The sequence below is a fragment of the Rhamphochromis longiceps genome, linkage group LG5, assembly GCF_057381845.1.
Source record: "Rhamphochromis longiceps isolate RC_006_pf linkage group LG5, R_longiceps_female_GT1.1, whole genome shotgun sequence".
Classification (NCBI taxonomy): Eukaryota; Metazoa; Chordata; class Actinopteri; order Cichliformes; family Cichlidae; genus Rhamphochromis; species Rhamphochromis longiceps.
Genome location: NC_140561.1, coordinates 31,932,237 through 31,958,000, shown reverse-complemented (window position 1 = coordinate 31,958,000; position 25,764 = coordinate 31,932,237). Strand labels below are relative to the sequence as shown.

At 40.2% G+C, this 25,764-nt stretch overlaps 1 protein-coding gene across 1 annotated transcript; it reads right to left on the bottom strand.

Annotated features, from left to right (window-relative positions):
* Nucleotides 1-371: 371 nt before the first annotated feature.
* On the bottom strand, nt 372-21,510 carry draxina (dorsal inhibitory axon guidance protein a). Its single transcript, XM_085407232.1, has 7 exons — nt 21,335-21,510; nt 12,027-12,532; nt 10,016-10,233; nt 3,724-3,844; nt 1,557-1,649; nt 1,217-1,306; nt 372-717 (listed from the first exon to the last, which is right to left on the bottom strand). Exons 2-7 carry the CDS (start codon nt 12,505-12,507, stop codon nt 605-607), a joined length of 1,116 nt encoding a protein of 371 aa, XP_085263358.1. The 5' UTR covers nt 12,508-12,532; nt 21,335-21,510; the 3' UTR covers nt 372-604.
* Between the last annotated feature and the right edge of the window lie 4,254 nt (nt 21,511-25,764).

The following is a 25,764-nucleotide window of genomic DNA, read 5'->3' as shown; positions in this document are numbered from 1 at the left end:
TCTTGAAGCGGAAAACGCCACTGTTCTGGGACTCCAAAGATCTTAAAGCAATACTAAAAATTATTTTGAACAGGTCAGCGTGATGAAAAGTTACAAAATCTGTTCTTGCCTAAAAATGAAACCACATCAACAGGAACCATGAAGGCAGTAAATATTCAAACCTAATCTGTGTGATAGCTACAAACTTTAGTCACTGATGTGTCACCCAATGAGTGAATCTTTTCAACCAGGCAAATAAAAAGACAAAAAAAACCCTGCAGGTTTTCTTAATGACAAGAATTTGGAGAGGCCGTCTTCCTGCAGGGAATGAACAACACTAAATTAAAACAAGCGTGCTTAAAGTTGGTGATTTGCTGGATTAGGCTGCATAACGTATCCCACAATGCAACATTGAAATGTTATTTCCACTTTGGCCACCTGTTACTTCGCTTTAGCTGACTAGGTGTTGGCATCAGGGTGATTTATATATTGTGGGTTTGATTTGAAAAACCAGCAAGTCATCACCTCTAAGTACTTGGTCAGTTTAGCAGGGTCATGTGGCTTCTTGGTCAGGGGGGGTCATTATTTATGTTCTTCCTCCACCTTGGCCTTCATCACCTCCTCTTTATATGGTAATGAAACCCCCTTGGTCACTGCTGACTGACTCCGGCACCACGCAGCGACCCCTTCTCCTGGTCACGCGTCGCTTCCGGTGAAATTTAGCATAACAACGAAACCCTGAAAGATAACAAGTGACCCATTATCTGAAAAGGTGATTGAATTGGATAAAATATGAGTTTTAAATTACCAGAGGCAGTACTTTAACATTAGTAGAAATGCTCTATTTTAGGATAGAATAAAGAGCTGAATCAGCAACGCTAATGTAGCTGAGAAGGTATAAATTAAATTACTTACATTTAATATTTGTTAGAATTCTGCATCATCATCACATAATCTATGAAATGAACAACTTTAAGCTCAAAACAATGTCATGAAACACAAAAAATCTCAATTTACTGACACTTTGAGATTTACTGTTTACTGCTATGTTAGTCAGCCTCTAATCTTTTAGTCCCTCTGGGGACCCATTACAAGTCAAAGACTTTTAAAATCTTAATTGTAAACAGTAAGACTTGGGGGAAGTGCACAACTGCACATGAAGAGATGAGCTGATGCTGATGCTAAAGTGCCTAATGATGCTAGTAGTGAGTAAAAAACTAAAGTAATAATCTCTCACCTTCCTCACACATGCAGTCGTCGTAGCATTTGTTGTTGAGACCTCTGTTGTGAGGTTTACACTCATGTTGCCTCAGGTCACAACAGGAACCTTGTTCAAGAAAAACACGTCTTTTATCAATCAAGCATGTTTTATATGTGTGCATAGACATTTAATATACAACACCAACACCACAGTCCTAACAGTGTAAAACACCGTTTTCAATGCTGGTGAATACATGGTCTGTGTGGTGTTTTATCACTTTATAAACAGTCAATAAATGGATTTTAAGATAACTGCCAAGAGCGATAAGGTCACAGTAAGGTCCTGAAAAATAAATATGACTCTTGTTTATACTGACCTGGAAGACAGTCCAGGTGGTGGTCACATGGTTCAATTGCATCAGCATCCACAGTCATATTTCCACTGCTGAGGTTCTTACTCCGCCTTTTGTCTGCAGAACAAGAAATGAAAACAGCTGTTTGAGCATCAAACCACTGATCAGTGTGCAGCGTCATCCAAGCAAACTGTTGGGTTTTTCACGCAGTAACAAAATTCTACTTGGTGTGTGATCTTCTTTCGGCTGCTTCCTTTAGGGGTCACCATCATCATCTGTCTCCATGTGACCCCCATCCCTAGCCTCCTTTTAGGTCACACCAACCCCTCTGCGTGTCCTCCTTCACTACATCCAAAAATCTTTTCTGTTGTCTTCCAACTCTGTTTCCAAAGCGCTCAACCTGAGCTGTTACTCTGATGTACGCATATTGAATCCTGTCCATTCTGGTCACTCCCAATGAAAGTCTCAATATCTTCAACCCTGCTACCTCCAGCTCAGCCTCCTTTTTGTCAGTGTCAGCATTTTCAAACCTGTCTTTTAAACATTCCCCTTCAATCTTGCTGCTATCCTCATGTATAAAAAAAGAAATTCTACTTCACATATTTAACATGACACCCGTAAACACTGATGGCAGATTTAAGGCCTCCAGCTGCCCCCCAGCAGTAAGTGCTTTGTTACTTCTTACAAAATAATTATGTGTGTTGAGTTTATATTTCATTTACTTGAGCTTCATACGGTGGCCCCGGGAGGCCAAACAGACTGCAACTTAAGAAAACACCATCAATAAGAAAAACGCTGCAAAAGCACACAAAACACAATGAAAATAGGAAAAAGCAAAACAGAAATAGGAAAAACGAAAATAGAAATAGGAAAAAACACAAGGGAAGTGTTTCTGGGGAGACAATAACCCAAAGGACCAGCTGCAGGAACCCAAAACATGGTAGGCGTGTTTTATCATGATTCATATAATACTGATGACAGATTTTTAGGCAAATAGTTATGCTAACACACTTACCTCTCCTCTTTTCTTTCCTCACAAAACCGATAGATCCTCCACTTCTTTTAAGTGTCTTCCAGCACAATTATTAGCATATTTTGGTTCCTGCAACTGGTCCGTCGGGTTATTGTCTCCCCACAAACACTTCCCTTGTGCTTTTGGAATTCTGTTTTTTCCTATTTCCGTTGTCATTTTTCCCATTTCCTCTATGTTTTGTGTGCTTTTGCAGCGTTTTTCTTATTGCTGGTGTTTTCTTAAGTTGCAGTCCGTTTGGCCTCTCAGGGCCACCGTAGCTTCAAGTTGTTTAAATTTAAAATATAATTTAAATAAAGTGTTAATAATGCAGTTTGTAGCCATCCTAACATGTCTCTAGTAATGGTAATATTGAGTCAGTCAATCTCTTCATCACAGTGGTGACAGATTACCATGAAATTTGATGCAGATATTAGCGTCACCTAACCTGTCTGTGGCACCATCAGCAAATGCCTTTACTTAAACAGTGAACACGTGTTAAATAGATTGCCGTGAGATTTTCTGACTGTATTCAAGGTCTCTTGTGGATAAATTAAAAACATAGATATCCTGATGTTTCTGTGGAGCCACAAGCAAGTCATGGGAAGTTTATTCATAAAGGGCCTATCAAACACAGTTATTGAAAGTGTTTTACAAGATAAAATTAAAAAAAAAAAACATTTTAAAATTATTGTTTATTGTTTATGACAAAATTAACATAATAAAAATAAGTGGAGTTAAATAGTTTTAAAAAGTCCAGCAGTGTTGATTAATGCTGTTTTTAACTTCTTTTTAAAATAATGAGAGCTAATAACTGGTTTGATTTGACTGCTTTTCTTAGTTATTGTTAAAGTTGCAGGAGCAGCATTCTGACCTAACTGTAGCTGTCTAATAGTCTTTTTTAGGAAGGATGATAAAGACAGCATAGCAGTACCCAAATCTACAACAGATAAAGCTATTGATAAGCGTCTCAACATCTTGCTTTGACACATCTCACTTGAGCTATATTTGTCGAATACAGAAGCTGTTTTAGTTAGTCTTAATATGGTCAGTGAAACTAAGGTCCTCATCCATAATTTCTCTAAGAGTTTTCACAGAATGAGGTCTTTGGTGTCCTGGGTTCTAGGTAGGAACTCATCCATCTGTCTTTGTTTTTAATAACTTTAAAATAACTTTACTAACCTTTCTTCTTGGAAGATGACCAGTTGTCTGCTGGTTTCATGTCCTCATAATCTGTCCAGTCAAAGAGAGCCATGTCCAACGTTGGCATCACCTCTCCTTGTCCTTTTCCTCGTCCAGACCTCTGAAAATGAAAGTGTACCTTGAAACTACACCTTACCTTTTACCCATATATTATCAAGCATAGACAGTAAATACATTTCTGTCATCTGTGATGAATGCTTAGTTGTTTCAATTAAACCACAGCAGCAATAAATGAGTGTGTTTTGGTTTGCTCACTGTGTTTTGCTAGTAAATGTATTCGGTGTGTTCTTAATGAAACTCATTGGACTTGTGTTGTGACCAGCAGCAGTGATGTTTCATTGATTTATAAAATACCCCCACGGAGACAACAGGGATAGCAGCAGAGCTTTAAAAACCAATCGATTGGTAACAGAGAACATGGCTGGCCACACACCAGCATACAAATATACATCATGCAGTACTTGTGTGGTTAATACATAAACAGTTTACAGACTTGCAGTTCATTGAACAAACGCCTTTTCTTTCTAGTCAGTGGGGACAGCCACTGCCTGCAGATCAAATACAGCACAGAGTGGATGGTGAGGTGACATGTTTAAATGAAATCCAGCTGTATTTTTATTTTTATTTTTTAAAGAAATTGCATTGCAGTTATGGAAACGTACAGAATGTAATTTCTTACTTCATTATGTTTTGTTGTTGTCTTATCTATAAAAGCAAATGGAAGTGATTAGCATGCAAGAAAATCTTTGCCTTATGCGTTTATGTCAGGATGGTAGAGTGCAACATGCGATGCACTAAAGGTATGATGGTTGATGATGATGGTTTCTAGGCTAAGTGAGAAAAAAGCCCACCCAAAAGACCCGAACCACTTAAAACTGTTTTTTCCTATGTGTCAAAGAAAATAAATCAAGGTTTGCTGAACCAAATTCTTAGAATCTCCTCGAGTACCTATGCACAATTATGAGTTTAAAATGATCCTTATTTATCTTCGCTCTATTTTAGATGGAGACAGGCCCTTGCATCTGTTCTATCTCTGTTTGAAACAAGCTATTTTAGGCCAACTTTCTTCTAATTGGCTGATCCTCTCAAACAGAAGATTTGAACAGTTGGTAAGCGGGACATATATGCTCAAAGCCAGAGAACACAGAGAAGATATCCTTAATACAGAAGATCCTTTTAAGGATATCTGCTGTATTTGAAGGAAAATGTACTTGACAAAATGTTTGTGAAGGTTCTCAGTCATCCAGGTCATCGTAGTCTAAGGAGCTTGGAAAGAAAAGCGTCTGGACTTCTTTGAGTTGCTTGAAGACGTTTCACCTCTCATCCGAGAAGCTTCTTCAGTTCTAAGGGTCAAATGGTGGAGAGTTCCAGATTTAAACCCAGTGGGAGTTTCCCCCCAAAAAGGGACAAAGGACCTCCTGATGATCATCTACAGTACCTAATCACATGAGCCAAGGTGTGAAAGGAGGTGTGGGTCACAATCAGCCAGGGTTTCGGGTGAGCTCATTGTGAAACCTGGCCCCACCCTATCATGTGATTTCCTGAGGTCAGATGGCCCAGGATGTGAGTGGGCGTTAAGGCGTCTGGGAAGGGTTCTCAAAACTGGATTATAGATGGCAGACAGTTGGTGTCGTAAACCACAGAGGGGGTCCTTGGTCCCTCTTTGGGGGGAAACTCCCACTGGGTTTAAATCTGGGACTCTCCACCATTTGACCCTTAGAACTGAAGAAGCAGCTTCCACCTCTCTGGGGACATCCCAGGTCCTCCAAGGTATGGAGGCCTATCTCCCCCACCACTTCCCCTGCCAGTGGCAGACGCCCTCAGACATCGGTGCGTTGGTGGTTCTTTGTGTCCGAGGATGGGCGTCCAGGTACACACCGGCTCACTCCTTGGTGGCTGCTTATCGGGGCCTGGAGCCTGGGGCTTGCTCGGGCCACTTCGGAGGTGGGGTGCCCCCGGCCTCTCGGCCTGGGGCTCGGTCACTCAGGCACGGCTGGCTGCCGGCGGAGCTCACGGGCACGTCACTGCAACCCCCCCTGGCTTCTGCTCCGCGGCTGCTGAGTGACCCCTCATCTGGGACTCTCCTCAGCTCTTTCTGGGACAGTGGCGCGGCTGCCCCTCTGTTGGTCTTCCTTGGTCTCTTGTGTTCTGGGGGCCTCTGGATGTCTGGAGTTTTGATCTCCTCCATACCTGCTTCATGCCCTGGAGGACGGGGCTGTGGCTCCCCACACCCTCTAGCAGATCATTACATGAAGGAACCTTTTAAAACAAGCACGTTCATGCTCACAGGTGTACACACGGGTGCTCACACACACAAACTACACCCTTTTTGGCTCCTACCTCAAAGCACACTGTGCGCTGTCGATCTTACGTGCTGCACAATAATGTTTAATATTTAGTATTTACAGTTATATTCCCATAGATCATCGTGATGTTGTTTATTCTATTGCTCTCGTTTTCTTCTGCTTGTTTTCTTTTTTCATTCTCAACAGGTGAAATTAAAAAAGTATCTACTGTTATCTATTATTAGCTAGTTTATTGTGATGGTGTTGTTTTTATTATGTTGCTCTTTGGTGATCGTGGTGATCCAGGTGTTTTGTTTGTTTTTCTTTTTTTCTCTTCTCCCCTTTCTCACCATCTCTTCTCCCCTCTATTTTTCTTTCTCTCCCTCTCTTTCTTTCATTCTTTCTCCCTGTCCTATCCCCCAGTCATGTCTGTCCCGTCTTTAAAAAACAAAAATAAAATAAATACATAATTATAATAAAGGTCAATCAAATGGACCAATATGGCAAGGCCATGATGATCCACTTGGTAAAGTAAATCCACTTGGCATCTTTCTTGGCCTTCAGACAACAATTCTGATGGCTAAAGATCCAAACAGGACAGGCAAAACAAAACAAAACAAAACAAAAAAGAACTGAAGAAGCTTCTCGGATGAGAGGTGAAACGTCTTCAAGCAACTCAAAGAAGTCCAGATGCTTTTCTTTCCAAGCTCCTTAGGCTACTTGACAAAAATAATAATTATAACAGGTCTTTTTAAGGACTTTTTCTAAAAACCTATCATCAAAAAGCCATTGTGTTGTTATATTAGGTGGGAGAAAACAGCTGTTTTAGGATGGATACATTTTTGCCCCTCTAGCTGCTCTTGCCTTTTCTTTATTTGTGAATCTTTAATAGTTTTTTCCTGTTCTGCCTATTTATACGGCTCAAAGAATGGCTAAAAAAAAATCTAGTAAAGCACATGTGGTACTGTTTATGTACATGGCACATAAACATAGCACTCTGAGGCTCCTAATAGGATATTCAAAATTCATGTCAGTAGCTGAATACCTTGTGACTGATCCAAATTTATATAAAAGTGCCATAAATTTAGGTGTCGTACTTTAATAAAATATTGTTGTGGAGATCGGCGTTTGATGGTCTAGTCATAAAGAAAAATTTCTTGATGAATTGCTAAGACATCCCTAACTTGAATAAAAGCCATAAGAACACGGTTACTGCCACTTTCCTCAGAGAGGTGAAACAAAATAGAAATGTAACACAGTAGGACTTTGTGATATCTCACGGGGAATACATGATCAATTAAAAAAAAAAGCTCCTCTTGGAAACAGATCCAAATTGTGTCCTTTTACCCTCAGGAAATGTGCCTGTGAAAATAACAATCAGTTTAATTGCAGGGGGCTACCTGCTTGTCCTCTACTGCTCATTAAACCATCAGCATAAAATCGAACATTAATTAAGAAGCCTCTCAGCATCTTTGTACAACTGGATCTGGGTTCAGGAGAGGCTAACAGCTTTTTCTGCTTTGGCCCAATAATATTTGACTGCTGTCAGAGTACAGTATGCTCCTGTACTCTCTGGGGTCTCAGAAGAGTCATAGTTTCTTTTTCCTTTGCATTTCCTGAGCGTTGTCCTTTTCCTTGTTTGCTTTGCTTCCCCATTCTTGCCTTGTGTGTGCATTGTCTCCTCACTGACATCCTATTTTATTTTGAAAGATCTTTATCTGTGTCATGTGTTTTTTACTCCCTGTCTTTGTTGTTTTTCTACCTCTTTTGATTGCCTATCCTGTCTTAATTGATTTCACCTGTCGTTTTTAAACATAGTTGTCTGTTCCTTTATAATCTCTTTGTGTCTCTTTGTGTCTTCTGTGTATTGTAAATGTCTTTATTTTACCCACTTTTGTTTTTTCCCTCCTTTAATTTGAAGCGGATTTAGAAGCAAAGCAAAGACACTAAAAGTTTCATCCTGGGTTTTTAGTGTTACAAGGGTGATTCGTTTCTTAAAGCTTAACCGCTCCAGAGCAAATTACATTTGAGATGAGAGATCAAAACAACAGACTATTCAGTCTCCTGGAAAATAGCCTGACCATTCCTGGAAATATTTTGTTTGTGTTTTTGCCACTCAAAAGTTTTATCACATTTTGCTACTTCATCCCATCTGTGTCCCGGTAGCTTGCACCAACATCCTCATTCTTAATGTCACTTGTTTTAATGAGCCAACTGCCAGTTGTTTATTTGATGACCTAAAAAGGACGAGTGACCTTTTGCAAATAAGAATCAGAGAATCAATGGGTTAGCGTGAGATTATTATAGGGCAGCAAAACGTCAGGGATCTCATTCATAAGAATGACTTTAAGTTGAAAACCATGAGGAAATTATTTCTAATCAGGCTCTAGATTTGATGTAAAAATAAATTTTTTGTTGGTTATAAGGTCCAGGATACATCTGAGGCCAAAGCTGGGATGAATTTTCCAGCTCTGTCTGTCTGCTTCTACCTTATTCAATGCAGTGACCACACACTTCAGCACTACAGTCGTTTGGTTAGCAGTCACAGTGCTTAGTCCATTAAATACTAGAGAATGCTTGACTATATTCTCCGCTATTATCACCATAATCTCATCCAAAAAGTTTTCCTCTGTCTTTGACTCCATTTGTGACCAAGCAATGTGCTGGCATTTTTAAAGGAGCAATCCTAAGGCAAGGTTTCATGAATCAAACATGAGCATGCCATCAGAAGTGATTAGGAGATCTGAGACACATGATAATTCATCGCCAGGGTCCTCACTAAAAACCATTGTTTGTTTTAAACTTACAGGTGTTAAGATGTGCTGTTAAAAATTACTGTGTAAAAATAAAGAACTCTGCTGAGGTCAGTGTCCGTCGTGCAGTTTTAAAGAAAGGGATACTCAAAATTGGATGGGTCTCACTTTGCCTGTGCGCCACCAAATTTAATGGAAATGACTCGGATAATTTTGGATTATTTTGCCTGCAGAGAAGCGGCACTAAAAGCAGACCTCTATGTAATAACCATTTTTAGTGACAGCAGAATAGTAAGGCTTGGTTAGACTGTGGTACAAAAGGAGCTCGTTAGGTTTGGGAAAGATGAAGGTTTAAAGGACTTTAGCAGTAAACACGCAGTTAAGGTTACAGAAGGGTCGTGGTTGAAAGAAATAGCATTTACTAATGGTTTGAAAAAGGTGTCAAGCATGCACACACAACACGCAAGTTAATGGGGGACGGTGAGTGCTAAAGAACCATTTAAAAAGAAACACAAAATGTCTTCAATTTTCTACAAACTGCAGTTCAACAGTTCCTAACTGTCGTATTTTCATCCAGAAAATCAACCGGAAATTTCCCTGAAACATATTACAGGCTGTTGGGTTTTAACGGCAGTTTTGGCAAATCCAAAAACTTTCCTGATGTAGAGACTCTCTGTCCCCACATTTCATTTGTAACAGACCCGAGGAGTCTCAGGAAACCATATATTATTATTTTCCATTATAAATGTTGTTTAAGCATCATTCCGGGTGGCTGTGACGGGGGGTGAGTGATACCTCATAACCCCTGCAGATTTTTTCATGACACATGCACAGCCAGACACAAAAAAAAAGACTCTCTGCGCCCATAGATTTTGTCCTGAGGTGGTCTTTAATAAAGAATAGGAAGGTAGTTACAGAAAAATGTGCTGCTGGACTCTGAACTCCATGATTTTGGGTTCCAGAGGTGCCGTTTTGTTATACAGAACAGGCCATATCTATCATACAAACTGTGACCAACAACCAGCCAGTTTGGCCTGCTGGATGACGTTTTTCACAAGCAGCACCTTTGGGTTCACACTGTAGAGAGTGCCATTTCTATGATGAGCTATGAGGCTTGTGGCAGCATAACGGCTGTAATGGGGCCCATTTTCACTCTATTTCCACCACACATTGAAATCACACTGAGGCACAACACACCCAGCCTTTAATAACCACTCCAGTTTCGTTGGTTACCTGGGGTTTGGTTGAGGCCGGGGACAGCGTTGGGGGATGCTCGTTCATCACCGTGGTAACCGTAGAAGAGCCAGAGCCAAAGACGCCAATGATGGGGGAAGGGGGTTCATTGGGTGGGGTCATGCTGAGGGAGGGGGAGGTGGCAGAAGCAGAGGAGGAGAGAGGATCCTCAAATAGATCTCTGTCCTTCAATGCAGAGCTCAGCTCTGGAGAAAACCCTGAACAGAGAGAGATACATTTATTTTTTTTGTGTCAGCAAATCATATCAGCAGATTATTAGAGAAAGTTTAATCTAAAATACTAATATATAAAATAATAATAACAATACAAATATACTAATAAACTAATATTGAACTGCAGTTAAGATGAGATAGTTTTGTCACTATGGCATTTCAAACTGAAGGGGTTTAGATGTTTTTAACCTTTAATTTTTATTGCTATTGTTGCTGTTTTTCTGTTTACTATGACTAATTCTTCAAATTTTCCATAAACTATGGTTTATTCTGCAGCACGAGTCCAATAAAAAGCTTCTCAGTGTAATCTGTGCACCACGATAATGTTCCTGTTGTTGCAGTTTGGAACTCTGCAAACACCAGACCAAAAACTTGAGTTCACCTCCACAATCATTCATAATATAAATTCAGAGTCAGTAGTGGTAAATCAGAATGTATTTCAAGCTGTCATGCAGTCCCTGAACTTCTTAAATTTCCTTTTAAAACCTGAAAGTACTGTATTTTGTCACATTATGTCATATTTACAGAACCTTTCAAATGTAACTGTTATTAATTTAGGTTCAAAGCCAAACAGGTTTGTCTGTGTCAGAACTGCTGAAACTGTCCACTCGATCAAATTGACAGTGTTATGACATATAACAGTGGTTTCTAAGGTAACAGCAATTGTTCTATTGAGCACCATGGGAAGAATGACAATGTGCAGAAAGACCTTTTTTTTTTAGCTGTGCTCCTGAGGCGTGGCTACTTGCTTATAAATAGAGTGGGATGCTTAACTGTTTTTGCTTTGCTTTCCTCTACTCCTGAAATCTTTTTGGCAATATCAGTGTCAATATAATGACCATAGATTTAGGCAAGGATGTTGCTCTTAATTCATGTTTTAAATTCTGACATCTGATCATTTAAGATCGAGATGGAGTGTAGAAAGTTGTCATGTAGATATTTGATCTCTCGTCTTGACAGAAGACATTTAAGAATTCATTTAAATTGGTTTCCTGGCATGAACCTGGCTTTTAAATGTAGGCAATACTCTATCCAATAGAGTTTTGCTTTGTATTTGGGATCACTGTCATGCTGGAACGCTGCTATATCCCAGCAGGACAATGATCTGAGGTGAAGTTGAGGAATTTGGAGGTAGTCCTACTTCATTATTTCATCTACTTTGTACAGTGCCACTGGTACTTTTCTCTTGTCTGACCTTCTAGGCAAAGTGGTGTCACATGTGAATAACTTGTACTTATGTACAACTATTTGATGCTTATTTGATGATCTGCAGTTGTTTAGAAATGGCTCCATAGACCTCTGATGCTTGTGTAAATCTACAATTCTCCTTCCTTTGAATTTTCCCATTGTTCTGCATATTGGTCTGAGTGCTTTTAAACAAATCCTTTTTGTCCTTGCAAATAGAAACTACCTGATGTAGTCAATTATAATAACAAGAAGATAATAAATCTTGGCCTTGTCAAATTAAAAGACATTGCAGAACCTTCAGCACCAAAAGATTTGAGTGAGTAAATGGATATATTTCAGACTGTCTGCATACTTTTGACCTGGTACAGATCAAAGAAAATACAAAATAGACTAAAATTTGTACACCAATCCTTGTTTTTTTTTTTTTAATAATTAAAGATGTTTGCTGTACATTCATTCAAACATGGAAAAAAGAAAGGTCAAAAACAGCTCAAGTAAATCATGAAAAACCCCAAATTACCATGACTAATGATTTATGCCCATGCAAACTTTTGAGCGCAAATGTATGTCTGGGTTTGTGATGCACTAACCTTTTCTGTGACGCCCCTTTTCACGCCGGCTCCCTTGTCTCCTGTGCTCAGAATGGTGCCCATGTCCATTTCCATGCCCATGCCCTCTCTCCTTGCGTGTTCCTACAAGGTGGTTCTCCTGGACCTGGGATGGACTCTTCACACTCATTCGAGCTCTGTCTTTGTCCCTGCCTGGACCCATCTCCAGTCTCACTGGGCTGAGACCTTCTAGGCCTGTCCCATCATCCTCAGGTCTGGCCAAGGGTTGCAGGGGCCTGTGAGAGAGCAGCCCAGCTCCAGCCTTGGCACCCCGGCCACCGTGCCCTCTGCGGTTCCTGCTATATCCGCGGCCCTGTAGAACTTGCGAGCGGTACTGTAGGGCATTGCTGCCACCTGCTGAGGTCTGCGCCTGCCTCCTCTTGCCATGAGGAGCCCCATGCTCAGCGCTGTATGACAGTGCCAGGGTGGCAAACAGCAGCAACATACTCCAGGAGAGAGCCATTGTCTGTCCAGCACAACACCACCTACTGGGAGGAGAAAATATTTCTCAGTGCTGCACATAATTTATTCTGCGGTGTCTGCAGATTTGATCAGATTTTCCACAGAAGCTATGTTGAGGATTTGTACATCTTAAAAAATAATTCGTTTTGAGTATCAAATACTAGTTGCCTATCTTTCAGCACTCTATTTTATTATATCATTTGTATAATCTGCATATTCTGCATTTATCCAGAATAAAAAGTTACAAAAGAAATATACAAACGTTAATGTACACACATTAAAGATTATTCCCAGTTATTTTAATGATCCACAGGTTTTCCATAGCATCATTATAAAGTTGATATTGCAAGTTCCCTTTCCAATAAATTGTGACCTCTTCATTCTCCTACGACAGTTCCTGAACAATTATTATTTCCTTCAGTGACATATCCTTCTGGAAAAATATCAGACACACAATTAGTGCAATTTCCTTCCAAAGGGGGCATCCCTCATTCAGCCCCGACTATCAGCCTTTTTGTGCAGAAGCAAAAGTTGGGAGACCACAGGTCCTTGAGTGTTGTGATGCGTACTCTGCTGTATTCATCATCCCACAAATTCCGACTACTTCACAGCCAGCCTCTCGAGCACACACCTTTATTCTGGTGAATTTGAAGAGACAATGGTGAGACGCTTGTTCATTTAAAAAAATGATTTTCCAACCTTCATTCAAGGACCTCTATGCCTTACTCATTATGAGATACTGCAGTGTGCACATGCTTCATCACGGTCTCAAGAGCTCTCCAACCGTACCTTTTATTGCAAAGGTCAACATATGTGTGAGGTGTGACTGAACTAAAATATGAGGTTCTGTATATCTACAATGGCACTTCATCCAAATGTGAATGAAATGGTGCTTAATAAAAAAGTAAAAATAGTTTTTCTTTTCCCATCTTGATATCCCAGCATGCACTGCAATGAAGCTCAGATTCAATTGTAATCCAACAGAGTATTATGTGCTTATATTAGAACCAATTTCTACAGTCATTGGTAAGAACACAAATGTCCAACACAGTGAGACTGGACACTAAGCAGCCTTTACACTCCCAGCTCAAAAGGCCTGTGTGGTATTTGATTGTTGCAGTTTGTGCTAGTGTGATAATAGCACTGGTGTACTGACATCATGTATCCTGCCTCCTGCATGCTCTAACTAGTCGTCCTGCTAACTATCCTGCCCTGTGCTAGATGTGAGAAATTGTTTCTATTTTACTAGCAATTAATTAGATTATGAAAAAAAATAATGGGAAAAATAAAGTAATTTCATAAAATAAATAACTGTCATAATGACGAAATTAATCTATTAAAACATGTTGACCTCTCAATACTACAGAAATGATTCACTATAAAACTTGATGTGTTCTAGCCGTCATTAAACTTTAAAGATGCTTACACTGATCTGCACCTTATGTTAGAAAATGTTTGTTTATTTCTTTAATCATAACACAATTTGCCCTGTAATTAAAAAAAATCCAAAACTTAATGGCAAATCATATACATGGGATGTTTTGTTTTCTCCTCCACTTAAATAGGCTAGCACAATCCATTGTGACAGACATACACAGTGCTATTATGGCGCTGTGGCAGGTAACTCCTTTGTGTTAAAAGACAAATGGCAGTGCAGGGCATACAGAAAATCAATGAGGGAAAGTATTGAGCCATCAGTGATGGTGGGCACATGTGCTGTGTGTGTCTCCAAGGTGGAGTTGGGGGGGTTGATAAGCTCTCAGTTCTTTTATCACAGCGACGCGCACACACCAAGCTAAAAAAAGCACACCCTTGGTTTTAAAGTCAGTTATTTAGGTGTTTCTAAAAACAGCACACAGGTGCCAGGGTGTGTGGGTGAGCGGGCTGCAGAGGATTCTGGTGATGTCAGGAGGAGTTTGCACTACGAGTGCCGGCATTGCTCCGAGGGATTTAAAGGCAAACGTTGTCCGTTTGCCTCCGGGAGTTCGACCAGTTGTGCAGCAAACAAACAAGAGTGTGGGGCTGGCCACTGAGACGAGACCTTTATCGTCAAACAGGTCCGCAGAGTGTCGAAGGGGAGGGTAATCAGCTGTGTCGCTCACATATATATAGTGTTTAGCTGGGATTACACTCTGTCTGTTTGACACATGAATTGATGCGGGTATCGAGTGGCTCGGATCTTATCTGGTCAAAGGGGTGATTTAGAAGGGAAACAAACAAAACATTTAAAGTTAACTGTGGTGCAGGGCAGTGAAACAAGGGGATTGATTAAGGGATTACATCTCCAAAGTCTTCTGTACACATTTATCACAGTAATGGCTTGACATCTGGGGAAATGTGCCTTCTTGCCGCCTAAGCGATGCCCCAGCTTATGTTACTCCTGTGATACATGCCTGTCTGTTAGCTAAACAGCTTTGGCAACTCAGACCCTTTTCAGAACTCCCCATTTGACCTCATCACACCTACTAATGCTCTAATTGCTCAGTTGTGTGGGCAATTAGTGGATTGAGAAAGCTGACTGTTACTGTTATCTCTAACTCTTACTTTAGTTGCTTACACAATTATTTCTGTCACTGTTTGCTTATACAGTCAAGTGACTATAGCAATAATGGTATGTTGTGCTGATGATCTGTTTTCGGTTTGTTGTAATCTGGATATTTTTCTGCTTTCTTTTTCTTTTAGAGGCTTTTATTGTGTATATGCTTTTACATTCCAGGTTTAGTCATGTAGCTTTAGACCACACCTGATATCTATGTAAGAGTTTTGTCCGGTGACTATGGCCGAAAATGACTTTTAGTTATAAAAATTCATACACAACATATGTTGCTAAATAAAGCATCCATCCATCCATTTCTTACCTAGTTGTACAATTCATTATCTGGAGGGACTGAAGCCTATCTGTGATGAGGAAAGAAGCAGGGTACACTCTGTACCAGGTCACCAGTCCATCAGAGGGCTCTAAATAAACTAAAGAAATAAAGTCCATACATTTATCCATTCTCTTTGCTTATCCTTATCAAGGTTGCGAGGAGGGCTGGAGCCTGTCCCAGCTACCATAGGGTGAGATGCAGCGTACACCCTTCACCTGGACCAGGGCACCAGCCCATCAGAGTGCCCTAAAAAACTAAAGAAATAAAAATCATGTATGCGCGATCATCTTTTTAATGCATTCTAGTACCTAATTCACAGCTTCTTGTTTGAATAAACTTGTAGTTTTGGTTAGGCGGCTTTAAAGAGGAATAAATAAATCATTTCTACAGAGATTTTTAAGTATTTCTTTAAAGAAATAGATCTATTCTATTGATGGTTTATTGTGTCAGGAATTTTTTCATACACCTACATATTTTAGGATTAACACGCATGTGGAGTTAGAAATAGCAGCATCACCTGAATTGGTGATGCTGCTGTGATGGTGCTCTTCAAAAAATTTTTTTTCCCAGTATAAAAAAGTAACATTGTTACATCTCCACAGAAAAAGAAGGCACCCATTCCAAAGTAAGGTCTTCATAGATGTGCTATGTGAAAGAGAAAGTAGGCGGTGAAGGAGGAAGGCCACGTATCTCGGCATAGTAGCTCCCTGTTTTCCTCTCTCATACTTTCAAGTGCTGCTAACAGGTGGCCCTTTGAGGAGACACAGGATGGGAATGATAATGGAGCACTCCGGGTGGCATTCCACATTTTAAGCATAGTCTCTTGTGTGTGATAAACAACCTCCATGAACAACACAGCCTCTTGCCAGAGCTTGTATTATACAAGCCTGTGTGTTGAAGGTAGGGCACAGCAGGGCCTCTGCTACTGAGGCGATGACGGGCCAAACGAGTAGCCCGACAACTTTAATTCCACACTGAGGTAATCTGCAACTTGAATGGCAACATTTAAACAAGCAAATTATAGCTGGGCGGTAGCTTTCATGGCTTCTGTGAGATAGCTATTGGTTGAAAGAATAAAAGACTCCGAAAACCCATTTAATGACACTTTTAATAGCACTGAGGGGGTTCAAGGATTTCTGCCGATGTTGGGAGAGTTTTGCTTATTTCTTTCACATTTTCTGCTTTTTTTTTTTTTTAAACATCAACTTTGACTGGTCTTATCTTCTTTTTCTCACAAAATAACCTCATTGTGCTTTCTATTTTATTTTGAATGCTTTAAATACTGTATTTTTACATTCATGTCAGCAACCCTGCAGGGTTTGGCTCTGACTTTGTGCATTGCTGCATTTTTGGTGGAAAGTTGTCAGAGATTTACAGTTAACAAACAGTCAGGTGAATAAACAACAATGAGACACTTGTGTAGGTTAACGTGCTGCACGGGTGAGAAGCTCAGAGCAAATCACACCGAACTGCAATATTCGTTTATTTTTATAGATTACATCGTCAATATGCAAATATAATCACATTTCCTGTCACGCAGGTCCTGATGTCTGTCTGCATGCAAGCTGTGTGTGTGTGTGTGTGTGTGTGTGTGTGTGTGTGTGTGTGTGTGTGTGTGTGTGTGTGTGTGTGTGTGTGTGTGTGTGTGTGTGTGTGTGTGTGTGTGTCTGTCACAGAGTATGTGTGTTGCAGGTCAATTTCTAAGAATAATATAATGCAAGTCAACCTCTGCGGATATGTATTTCTGTGCTGGTCTCTTGTCAGTGTCACAGGGTCAGCTTCCTGTTTATACAGAAAACTGTCTGGTGAAATATGTATAACATAACTTTTGAAGCATAAGCAAATAAAACAATAAAAACTCCCTAACAAAAGTCAACAGTGTTTTTAACAGTATATTAGGAATTTGGAACCCATTATAATTGCAGATATTAAAAAGTTGTTTTTACCACAACTAAATTTAGGTCTTCTCATAGACAGAAATGTTTGATTTTAGGAAAGGGCTTTAATAACTAACAAATGCAAAGTGTGTGAGTGACTGTCTTACACACTGTCAAATAACATGAAGTTGTGTCTTTTTTTTTCCAGACTTAGAAAGAAGAAAAAAAACTTAAGGAACTGAAAAACCAATTTGAATTTTTATTATTTGCTCCTAATGTCAACAACAACAAAAATCTATCACCAGCAATCTGGTGCTCATATTTGGCTGTTTATGTGTAACTATATTTATAATGTGAAGTGGAGAGGATTCACATCATGCCATGGGAAATTTAAAGTCCAGAAGTAATAACAACCAAGTACACAAAAACAGATTTTTAATAGGAACGCATCTTGGATAATACTTTGAACCTCAACTCTCAAAGGTGTAAAGATTTATTGGTGTCTGAGCTCATCAGTGTACAGAGGGAAGCTGTGTATAGTAATATAAAATCCAATAAAATGTTTTACAAAATCCACATTTTTTGGAAGCAGGTAGGAGAAAAGCAGGTGATCTCTAACAGTGTGTAGAAAACACAATATATATTGTAGCAGTTTTTATAAGCCTGGCGTACAGTGTGGTGCCACCTGGGACACATGAATCAGAGCGGAGTAAGTATGAAATGATAGGTAATCTCACAAGAAATTGCAAAGGGGGCACTATTAGAGGGCTGGATGATTAAGCTCTGATGAGATCAGGGGCGTCTATCTGGGCTTTGATCAATTGGTCAGTCCCTTAAGCAGGACACACTCATATAAGAATAGACTTAACAGAGATTGAACCCAGATCTGCGGCTCATATTAGGAAAATGAGAGAGGAAAAGCAGTGAGGCGGAACAGGAGGCCACCCTGGTATTAAACTGCTGTACGTGTGCATCTTTTAGCTTCACCTGCTGTGACACCAAACCTCCAGGAGCCATCTGCTCCTCTTGTTTTATCCCTCATAGCAACCAGCAGGGCCATAAGGATAAAGGAAACAAAGGATCCAGGAACAGACTGTTGTCAGACAGAGGCCACCTTCGATACTTTTTTTCTTTGTTTCCAGGCCGCATACAGCGATCTGAAGTTTAACTCAGGAATACACTCCTGTTGATTAATGTCAGAATTACTCAGTAGATCTTATCCACTGGAGCAGAAAGTTATCAACCAGCTAATAATCAGGCTTGTGAGCATATGCTCAATTTGCAAATTTATTACAGGCTGTCAAAAAGAGACCAGGGGTCGCTTCGGGAGTGTGTGGCTGCACAGGAAAAAAGGAAAGCCACCTATCTCTTTTCAGCTGCTTGGTTCACTGAGCAGCAGCTCGAGTTTATGCTTGAACCAGAAAGAAAACCAGGAGAAGAAGAAAAAAAATGCACATTTAAACAAAGAAATATAGATGCGTAATCTGCTGTGTCACAAATATAACTCAGTTTTGCTCCATTCCATTTTAATAATGCTGAATATTTGATGTATTGCACTTGTCTCCTTATCGTCTGTAAAATAGTTCTAGTTTATGCTACCAAATTATCATAAATATCATCTCAATAACAAGCACCTAAATTACAGCTCCAGTAAATGCCTGTGCATAATAAACATGTCTGCCAACTGCAGTTAACGCCATAAAACTTCATTTCCTCAAGGGCCAATACCACTGACTTCAGCAATATAAAATGCTTTGTCTCCCCCAATCCTCCACAAACAATATCAATGGGATTCACACATAGACTGGGAGGATTTTGCAGCTTTTAGGTGTTTATTGGATGGCGGAGGCCCCTGGAAGCAACATAGGGTGATAAAAAAAGAAAACAAGAGCCATAAGGAAGGTCCATCTGTCACCAAGTGAGCCGGAGCAGGGAGCAGGGAGAGACAAAATGATTCGGTGGTAATTTGGTCGCAGGTACAACAGATGTGGAACGAGGCCAGAACATTGTCACTGATGCAAAGTAACATCAGCAACATCCTGGGATGGGGCCCTTATCGCCCGTCTGAATGCACACATACACACACTTTCTCTCTTTTACAATCATCGTATGCACACAAATACACACTCACAGCGGGGAAACCTCCTCCAGACACCCACATAGAGGCATGTTCCAAAAATGCTGTGAGACACAAACAGCACCAGAAGCACAGCAAGAGGCATCCCACAGAGAGGAAAGAGAATGAGAGAGACAAAGGAGGTGGGGGGACTGAGTGAAAAGGAGAAAATAAGATGTAATTCTAAGAGAGAGGAGAGCGGGAAAGAAAGGAGTGAGGCAGGAAGAGAGAGGGAGGGAGAGGAGAGAGACTGAAATCAAACCGGGAGTGTGAGAGAGAGATGGAAAGAGAGGGAGGATTTATCCTGTCTTAATTAGAACAAAGTGTCGTGGCATCTCGTATTTTGTGGCAGATAAGGGCACCAGCTGAGTCCCCTCTTACACACAACAAACAACAAAGAGCTGGCTTCAGCAGCTGACAACAATACTTGCCCCTTTCTAACCCATGAAATGTGGACACCTGGGTCTGTCTCTGGACATTCTGCATGGGAACAGTTTGACCGGTCAGCGAGGTGGGAGGGGGGGAGGCACTCCTGTTTAGAGATGATCAAGTGAAGCATGCAAACGTATTATATGAACGCAAAGTTTCCCTTCTCCCCGCTCGCTCCGTGGAAGCGAGCGGCGCTGACTGCCTGCCAATGTTGAAAGCATCTTGATCAAACAGATGCAGCCATGCTTGGCAGTGGCGATCAAGGCGAGATTCACACCACGGTGGAGGAGACTGGATGGGAGTTTAGCAATGTAGCTTTTTTGGCTGAAAATCAATAAAAGATTAAAGAAATGAGGAGATTTGATTGTGCAGTGAGTGAAAGAGCAAAATGAAAACAAACAGTGATTCTTTTGAGGTAATTTCAATCGGTCTTTGATACCAGTAGACTAGATGCTAGTTCGGTTTATCACAGTGTGTGCGGCTTCTGCCAGGCACAACATTAACGACAAACCACTATCTTCCAAGTCTTTGAAACGAATCTAGAAAAAGACACAAAATTAATTTCCACTTGAACATCAAATGTTGTAAATGTGTCCTTGAGTTATCTTTTCATTTCCAACTCACTTAAGATCGAATCAGTTTTATTTGGGCCCGAGGTCCACTCACGGTGGGGTTCCTCCACACTCCCTCTGATCATGTCTAATGCGCCCCTGCTTGATTGACTTGCTATTAATTAGCATTAACTCCTTCAAGTGAGTCTGCAAAAATTGCTCCTTTCACTTTTAATTGCAAGGTGACACACATTTCCCCCCATTTCTCTCTCACTCACTCTCTCTAACAAACACGCGAGCACACACGCGCACGCACCATTACACACAGCGTCTTTGGTGTGCAGTGAGCAACAATGAGCTGTCAGGAAGAGATAATCGCTCCGATCATTTATAACTATCCACACCATTCATCCATTAAGTTCCTTTGTAATGCTGATCTGATTTAAAAGCATGACAGCAGGACACACAAAAGTTAAATTAATTGTCGAGTCAAATCTGTTTTTCCGCCATCAAGCCATATCTAATCCGATGTTTGCAAACACTCACTCGTTGCACACAACCGTTAAGAACGACGCTCTGCCTGCCAGTCAAACCGCGTTTTTTTTTTTAAATCAGTGAATCTGAAAGGAAAACCTCGGCATTAATTAAGTTATTAAAATGGTCTGTGTGACAATATTAAGGACTAGACGGACAGAAGCAATCCTCTTTAAAACATTTGCAATAAAAGGATTCAGAAATAAAGATGCAAGTCCATGATGGCATCAGAACTGGGAATTGGACCCAGTCTGCTGTTTGAGTATGAATATCTATTTAAAAAGGGCAGAGCGAATAAAATAGCAGGAATTTACAAACGTCACAGAAACACCTGAAACAATGTTTGGAAACCAAAGAAACGATATTAGCCGCAATAGTAAGCAATCTAAGCACTTGCTCTGGCAATGATGTAATTCGTTTTTCCAGGATTATAACAGAGATGATTCCTTACTTTCTGTTTGTTTCTCCTTGTTTTCCTCTGGTGTTATTTAAGCCTCAAACAGCAGTTCGCTCATATGGCTGCAGGTTGACAGCAGGACAGGACCGAAGCGCAGCGCAGCAGCAGCTCTGTAGTCCGCTCTCCGGGATGTGCCGAGTATCCGGACTGTCTCTTGCTTCTTTATAATGAGGAGAGTCAACCACTCCGGAGTGCGCGCTCCCGAGTGCGCGTCAGCGTCAGGGCTAGCTTTATCTCCAAATGGGGCTTGTCCCGGCAGGTAAAACGTGGATAAAAAGGGGGAGGGGGGGGTCGCTAGAGCATTGACGTAATACTGACACAATCAGCATTTTCTATCAGTTTTCCAAGTTGGGAAAGAAGATCAAACAAAATGATCAGAAACTTGACTTTTATGTGAAATTCTCAGCGTGTCAAAAATATTCCTTGTGATTTGTTGCCCCAGTAAGCCTCCTCGCTTATCCAATATGAACAAAGCTACGTAGTTTTTGATTATTTTCGCTTTCCAGTCAGCACATGTGCTTGTTTCTTTTCTCCAAAATTCAACTGTGGACAAAGCCCGAGCATAAAGAAAAGAGCTTCCCAATCTGATGTAACTACACGCTCAGAAAATAAGCTAGTTTACCTTTAGGGGTACAAGAGCTTGACACTGCAGCAGTACTTGTAGTAGGTAGGCTACTGCCTGATGTACTCTTGACAATCCTCTAATTTTTTACACATTCAGAGGGAGCAAAATTGTGTTTCCAGTAAGTTTTCCAGTTTTACTGACACCACAAAGCTTTATAGGTATATCAAATCAGCACCTGCAGCAAACTAAACTGCACCAGTTAATACAGAAAAAAACATTAAACATGTCTTTGGGCCGCAGGAGCACTCTGAGGTAATCCACCTGGCACAGGGAGCACAAAGGTCCCAGAAAAGCAAGAACCTTCTTACTGTGCAGTGCTAACCAGTATACAAGACAGGTGCAGAATTAAACTTGGCATGCATTAAATAGCTTTTATTTAACTTAAATAAATAGCCAAATCCATAAAAAAGAGAAATTAATATTTTGCCTATTTTCTATTTGCATTTGCCTGCACGCAGATTTTAAGTCTGCGTGCAAAATCTGCGTGCAGAAGAAATAGTGCAAATATGTGCCACTTATGGGGTTTACTTTGGAGATATAGTATGTTGAATTTCACCTGCAAAGAGAGAAATAGACTTTCAATGTACTTTCTGCCAGAGTCAAAATAACATAACCTGTCTGACTTTATACAACTATAGCCAGGACATTAGAAAGACTAACTGCTCTAAATTCAGCCTTATCAACTAAATTGGTGCCCAATCTCACCAAAGTTGTTGTAGCTGAATGAGAGCAGATTCCTGCAGCCAGGTTCAGAAGTCAGGTGAAAAGCATTCACAGGGTGGTGGAGATGGCCAGTGAGGCACATTAATGCATGTAGTTTTAGAATTTGAGGTGAAACATTTCATTCAAGAGAAAATAATTCTGACCCTATTTTTTATGCCAAAAATAACTGGTTGCATCATCTATAAATCTATCTTTTCGAAGTACACGGCTCAAGAAGATTCCAGCAATACTTTTAATAACATTCAGCAGCGAGTTCGGTTTTTACATATCCTCTGCAGTGAATTCTGGTACTGCATCTTTCATGAACGGTTCTCACGCAAATCGATCTTACAAAGTCTGCAGGGCATCCAGCCCAGTCTCATTCTAAATCTACACTGAGAGCCTGTTATGTGTTGGCAAATTCAATTCTGTGTATTTGCAGTATGATTGTGTATAAATCACTTGGGGGAATAGGTTGACATTTAGAAACAGTCAGCTATTTTGTTTTGTGCATCCACACTGAAAAATGCGCTTGTTAGCTTTATTGAAACCAATGAACAAGCTTTATAGTCATTTGGTGTGAATGCAAACAATGGTGACAAGCCACTTAGCAAACTGTGAGTGCAGCGCAGAGGGACTGAGTCTGCAGAAGGCAGATAACAGACGGAAATTCCAACATGCCGTTAGAAATTAATATTGAGTGCCCAAACATCTTACTTTGTGAAGGGTCCAATTCTGACTAACCAAAAAAAGGACACGCTGTGTATAAAATCCCCAATCCTTGGGTTTAGTTATGCTTAGTATGGGCATATGAAGCAAACATCTTTATTTAGCATATCATTTCATAATCTCTTTACTTGGTGTAACATTTCTAAGGAGGTTAGTTTGCCTGTACATACCACGGTGACTATTTCTGTTTGAGCTTGATCGAGCGGCCCGAGAGGCAGAAAACAGAAATCACAAGTTGGAGCGGAGTTCTGAAATTTGAAGCACATTTACTTTTCCACCAAATGACACAAGAAATAGTTCTGGCCAGCACCTCTCCACAAACAGATTCCAGCATCAGTTCAGACAACAACTGACACACTTTTGGGTGCTTTACTGCTGAAACTACCTAAAAACATTTGAACACTGACTGTATTTTCTTCAGATTTAAATTTCCACATATTGCTTCATACTTACAGTGTATGTCAGGTGCAGAATGATATGAGCAGTCAAAGATAGCATTTTAATGGGACCCCTGTAGCTCCTGTGTGGCTTCTGTGAGACTAAAAATTCTTTTTGAGAGCTCATGATGGGAGTTGGTGGTGCACATGCTGGAATCAGAACGTATTCTCACAGGCTTGGATTTTACAGCAGTGTGGATTCTGAAGAACAGCTGCAGATTTACGATGGAAATATAGGAGGGTGATGTTTTTTGGGGGAGCTTTGTAATTCCCTTTTAAAAATACTTCTACAGCAGTTCTGCTTGAAATAAACTTTCTCAACTAATAACATATACATCCAGTGATCAGCTGCCTAATATTGTGTAGGCCATTAACTTGCCACCAAACAGTTCTCACCCAATAAAGCAAGAACACTGGTTGCTGGGAAGGCCTCTTCTATTTATTTCTTTTTGGCCGTGGGGTTTGAGAGTGAGGCCTGTTGGTATCAAGCTTATTACAACACATGCTGATGTTCAGCTGAATTGGATCTGGCAAGTTTGGAAGCAGGACTTGAGCCCTTTGTTGTAATACTTGAGCCATTCCCAAGCAGTTTTATATGGTGCGCACATCATCCCGTTCAGTACCAACCACTGTAGGGTGTGCAGTGGGTGGTATGTGAACATAGGAGGATGTTACAGGAACCCAGATTTCCCAGAACACATTGCAGTGTAACAGAAAAATCCGTCATAGGTTTTCAATATTGTGTCAGACTGATGTATATACCAGATGAAACACAACTGCTGTAACAAATTAAACAGCTGATGATATTTTCACTGTTTATTGTCACAGCAGCAACTAAATTACAAGCTGCCAATGATGATGATGATGTACCTCCCATCAATTTGAATAACGATGTGTTGTGATTGAGTATGCATAAAAATTACAATGAGTTGAAAAGGCACCTAAAAGTAATACAAGATACAAGGCTGTGTTGTATAATTAATACCAAAGTGTCAGTAAAAGAAATGAGCAGTTAGCCAAGCTCAATAAAATAAACAAAAACTGAACTATCTTGGGTTTTTTTTTTTTTTACCAGTGAAGTTGCTGAAAATTGAGACATGCGACCTTTTTGAAGGCCATTTTAGCACTTCACCCCTCTGCAAACTCACTGTGCTCCTCGAACACTAAATTCCACCATTTCTAAAAGAAAGAATAAGTCAGTAGTGGATAACATTTGAGTGAAAAAACTCAGATGTGTGAGAAAAAATTCTATTTACCACTTCCACAGGTAAAACCAGAAAAGCCATTTATCTAAAACAGTGGCGGTACCCACATTGTCATGTTGTATGTTTAAGGTCACGTGATTGATTTAATTGATGTTATTGTTGCTCAGAGTCACAAAAGGTTCAGCCACAGCGTGTTGAAATTCAAACTTGAGAAGAAAACTTCTTTTCAAACGACTGTGTTTACTGTAACTACAGTGATTTGTGTTATGCAAACAGTAACAGTCAATGCGTCACTGTCTCACTGGGGCTGTGGTATCAGTGTGTTATGAGCCTTATCTATAATTGGAAAGTTGTACAAAAACAAAAGGTGACAAATGGTCTGTTCCACTGCAGCTGCTGAGGTTTTTTGAAGTCGTTTTTGTGCCTTGTCAAGTGTTTGGTGAAGTAGTTGGTTTGATTTTCACAACATCAAACCAACTACTCATTTAGGTCAGATTATTGATGACCGGCTGACATAATACAATGCTAATATAAGTATGCATGCATGTGTAATTTGTTCCCTCAGTATAATGTACTGAATCTTGAAACCTAGAACCCACAGCCACCCACCATCTCTGTCAGTCTGCAGTATGAGGAAAATGCTAAAATGTTGATGTCTCTAATAGTTCTAATATTTTAAATTATAATATTCATCATCTTTAATTATTTGGCATTCTTTTTAGCTGT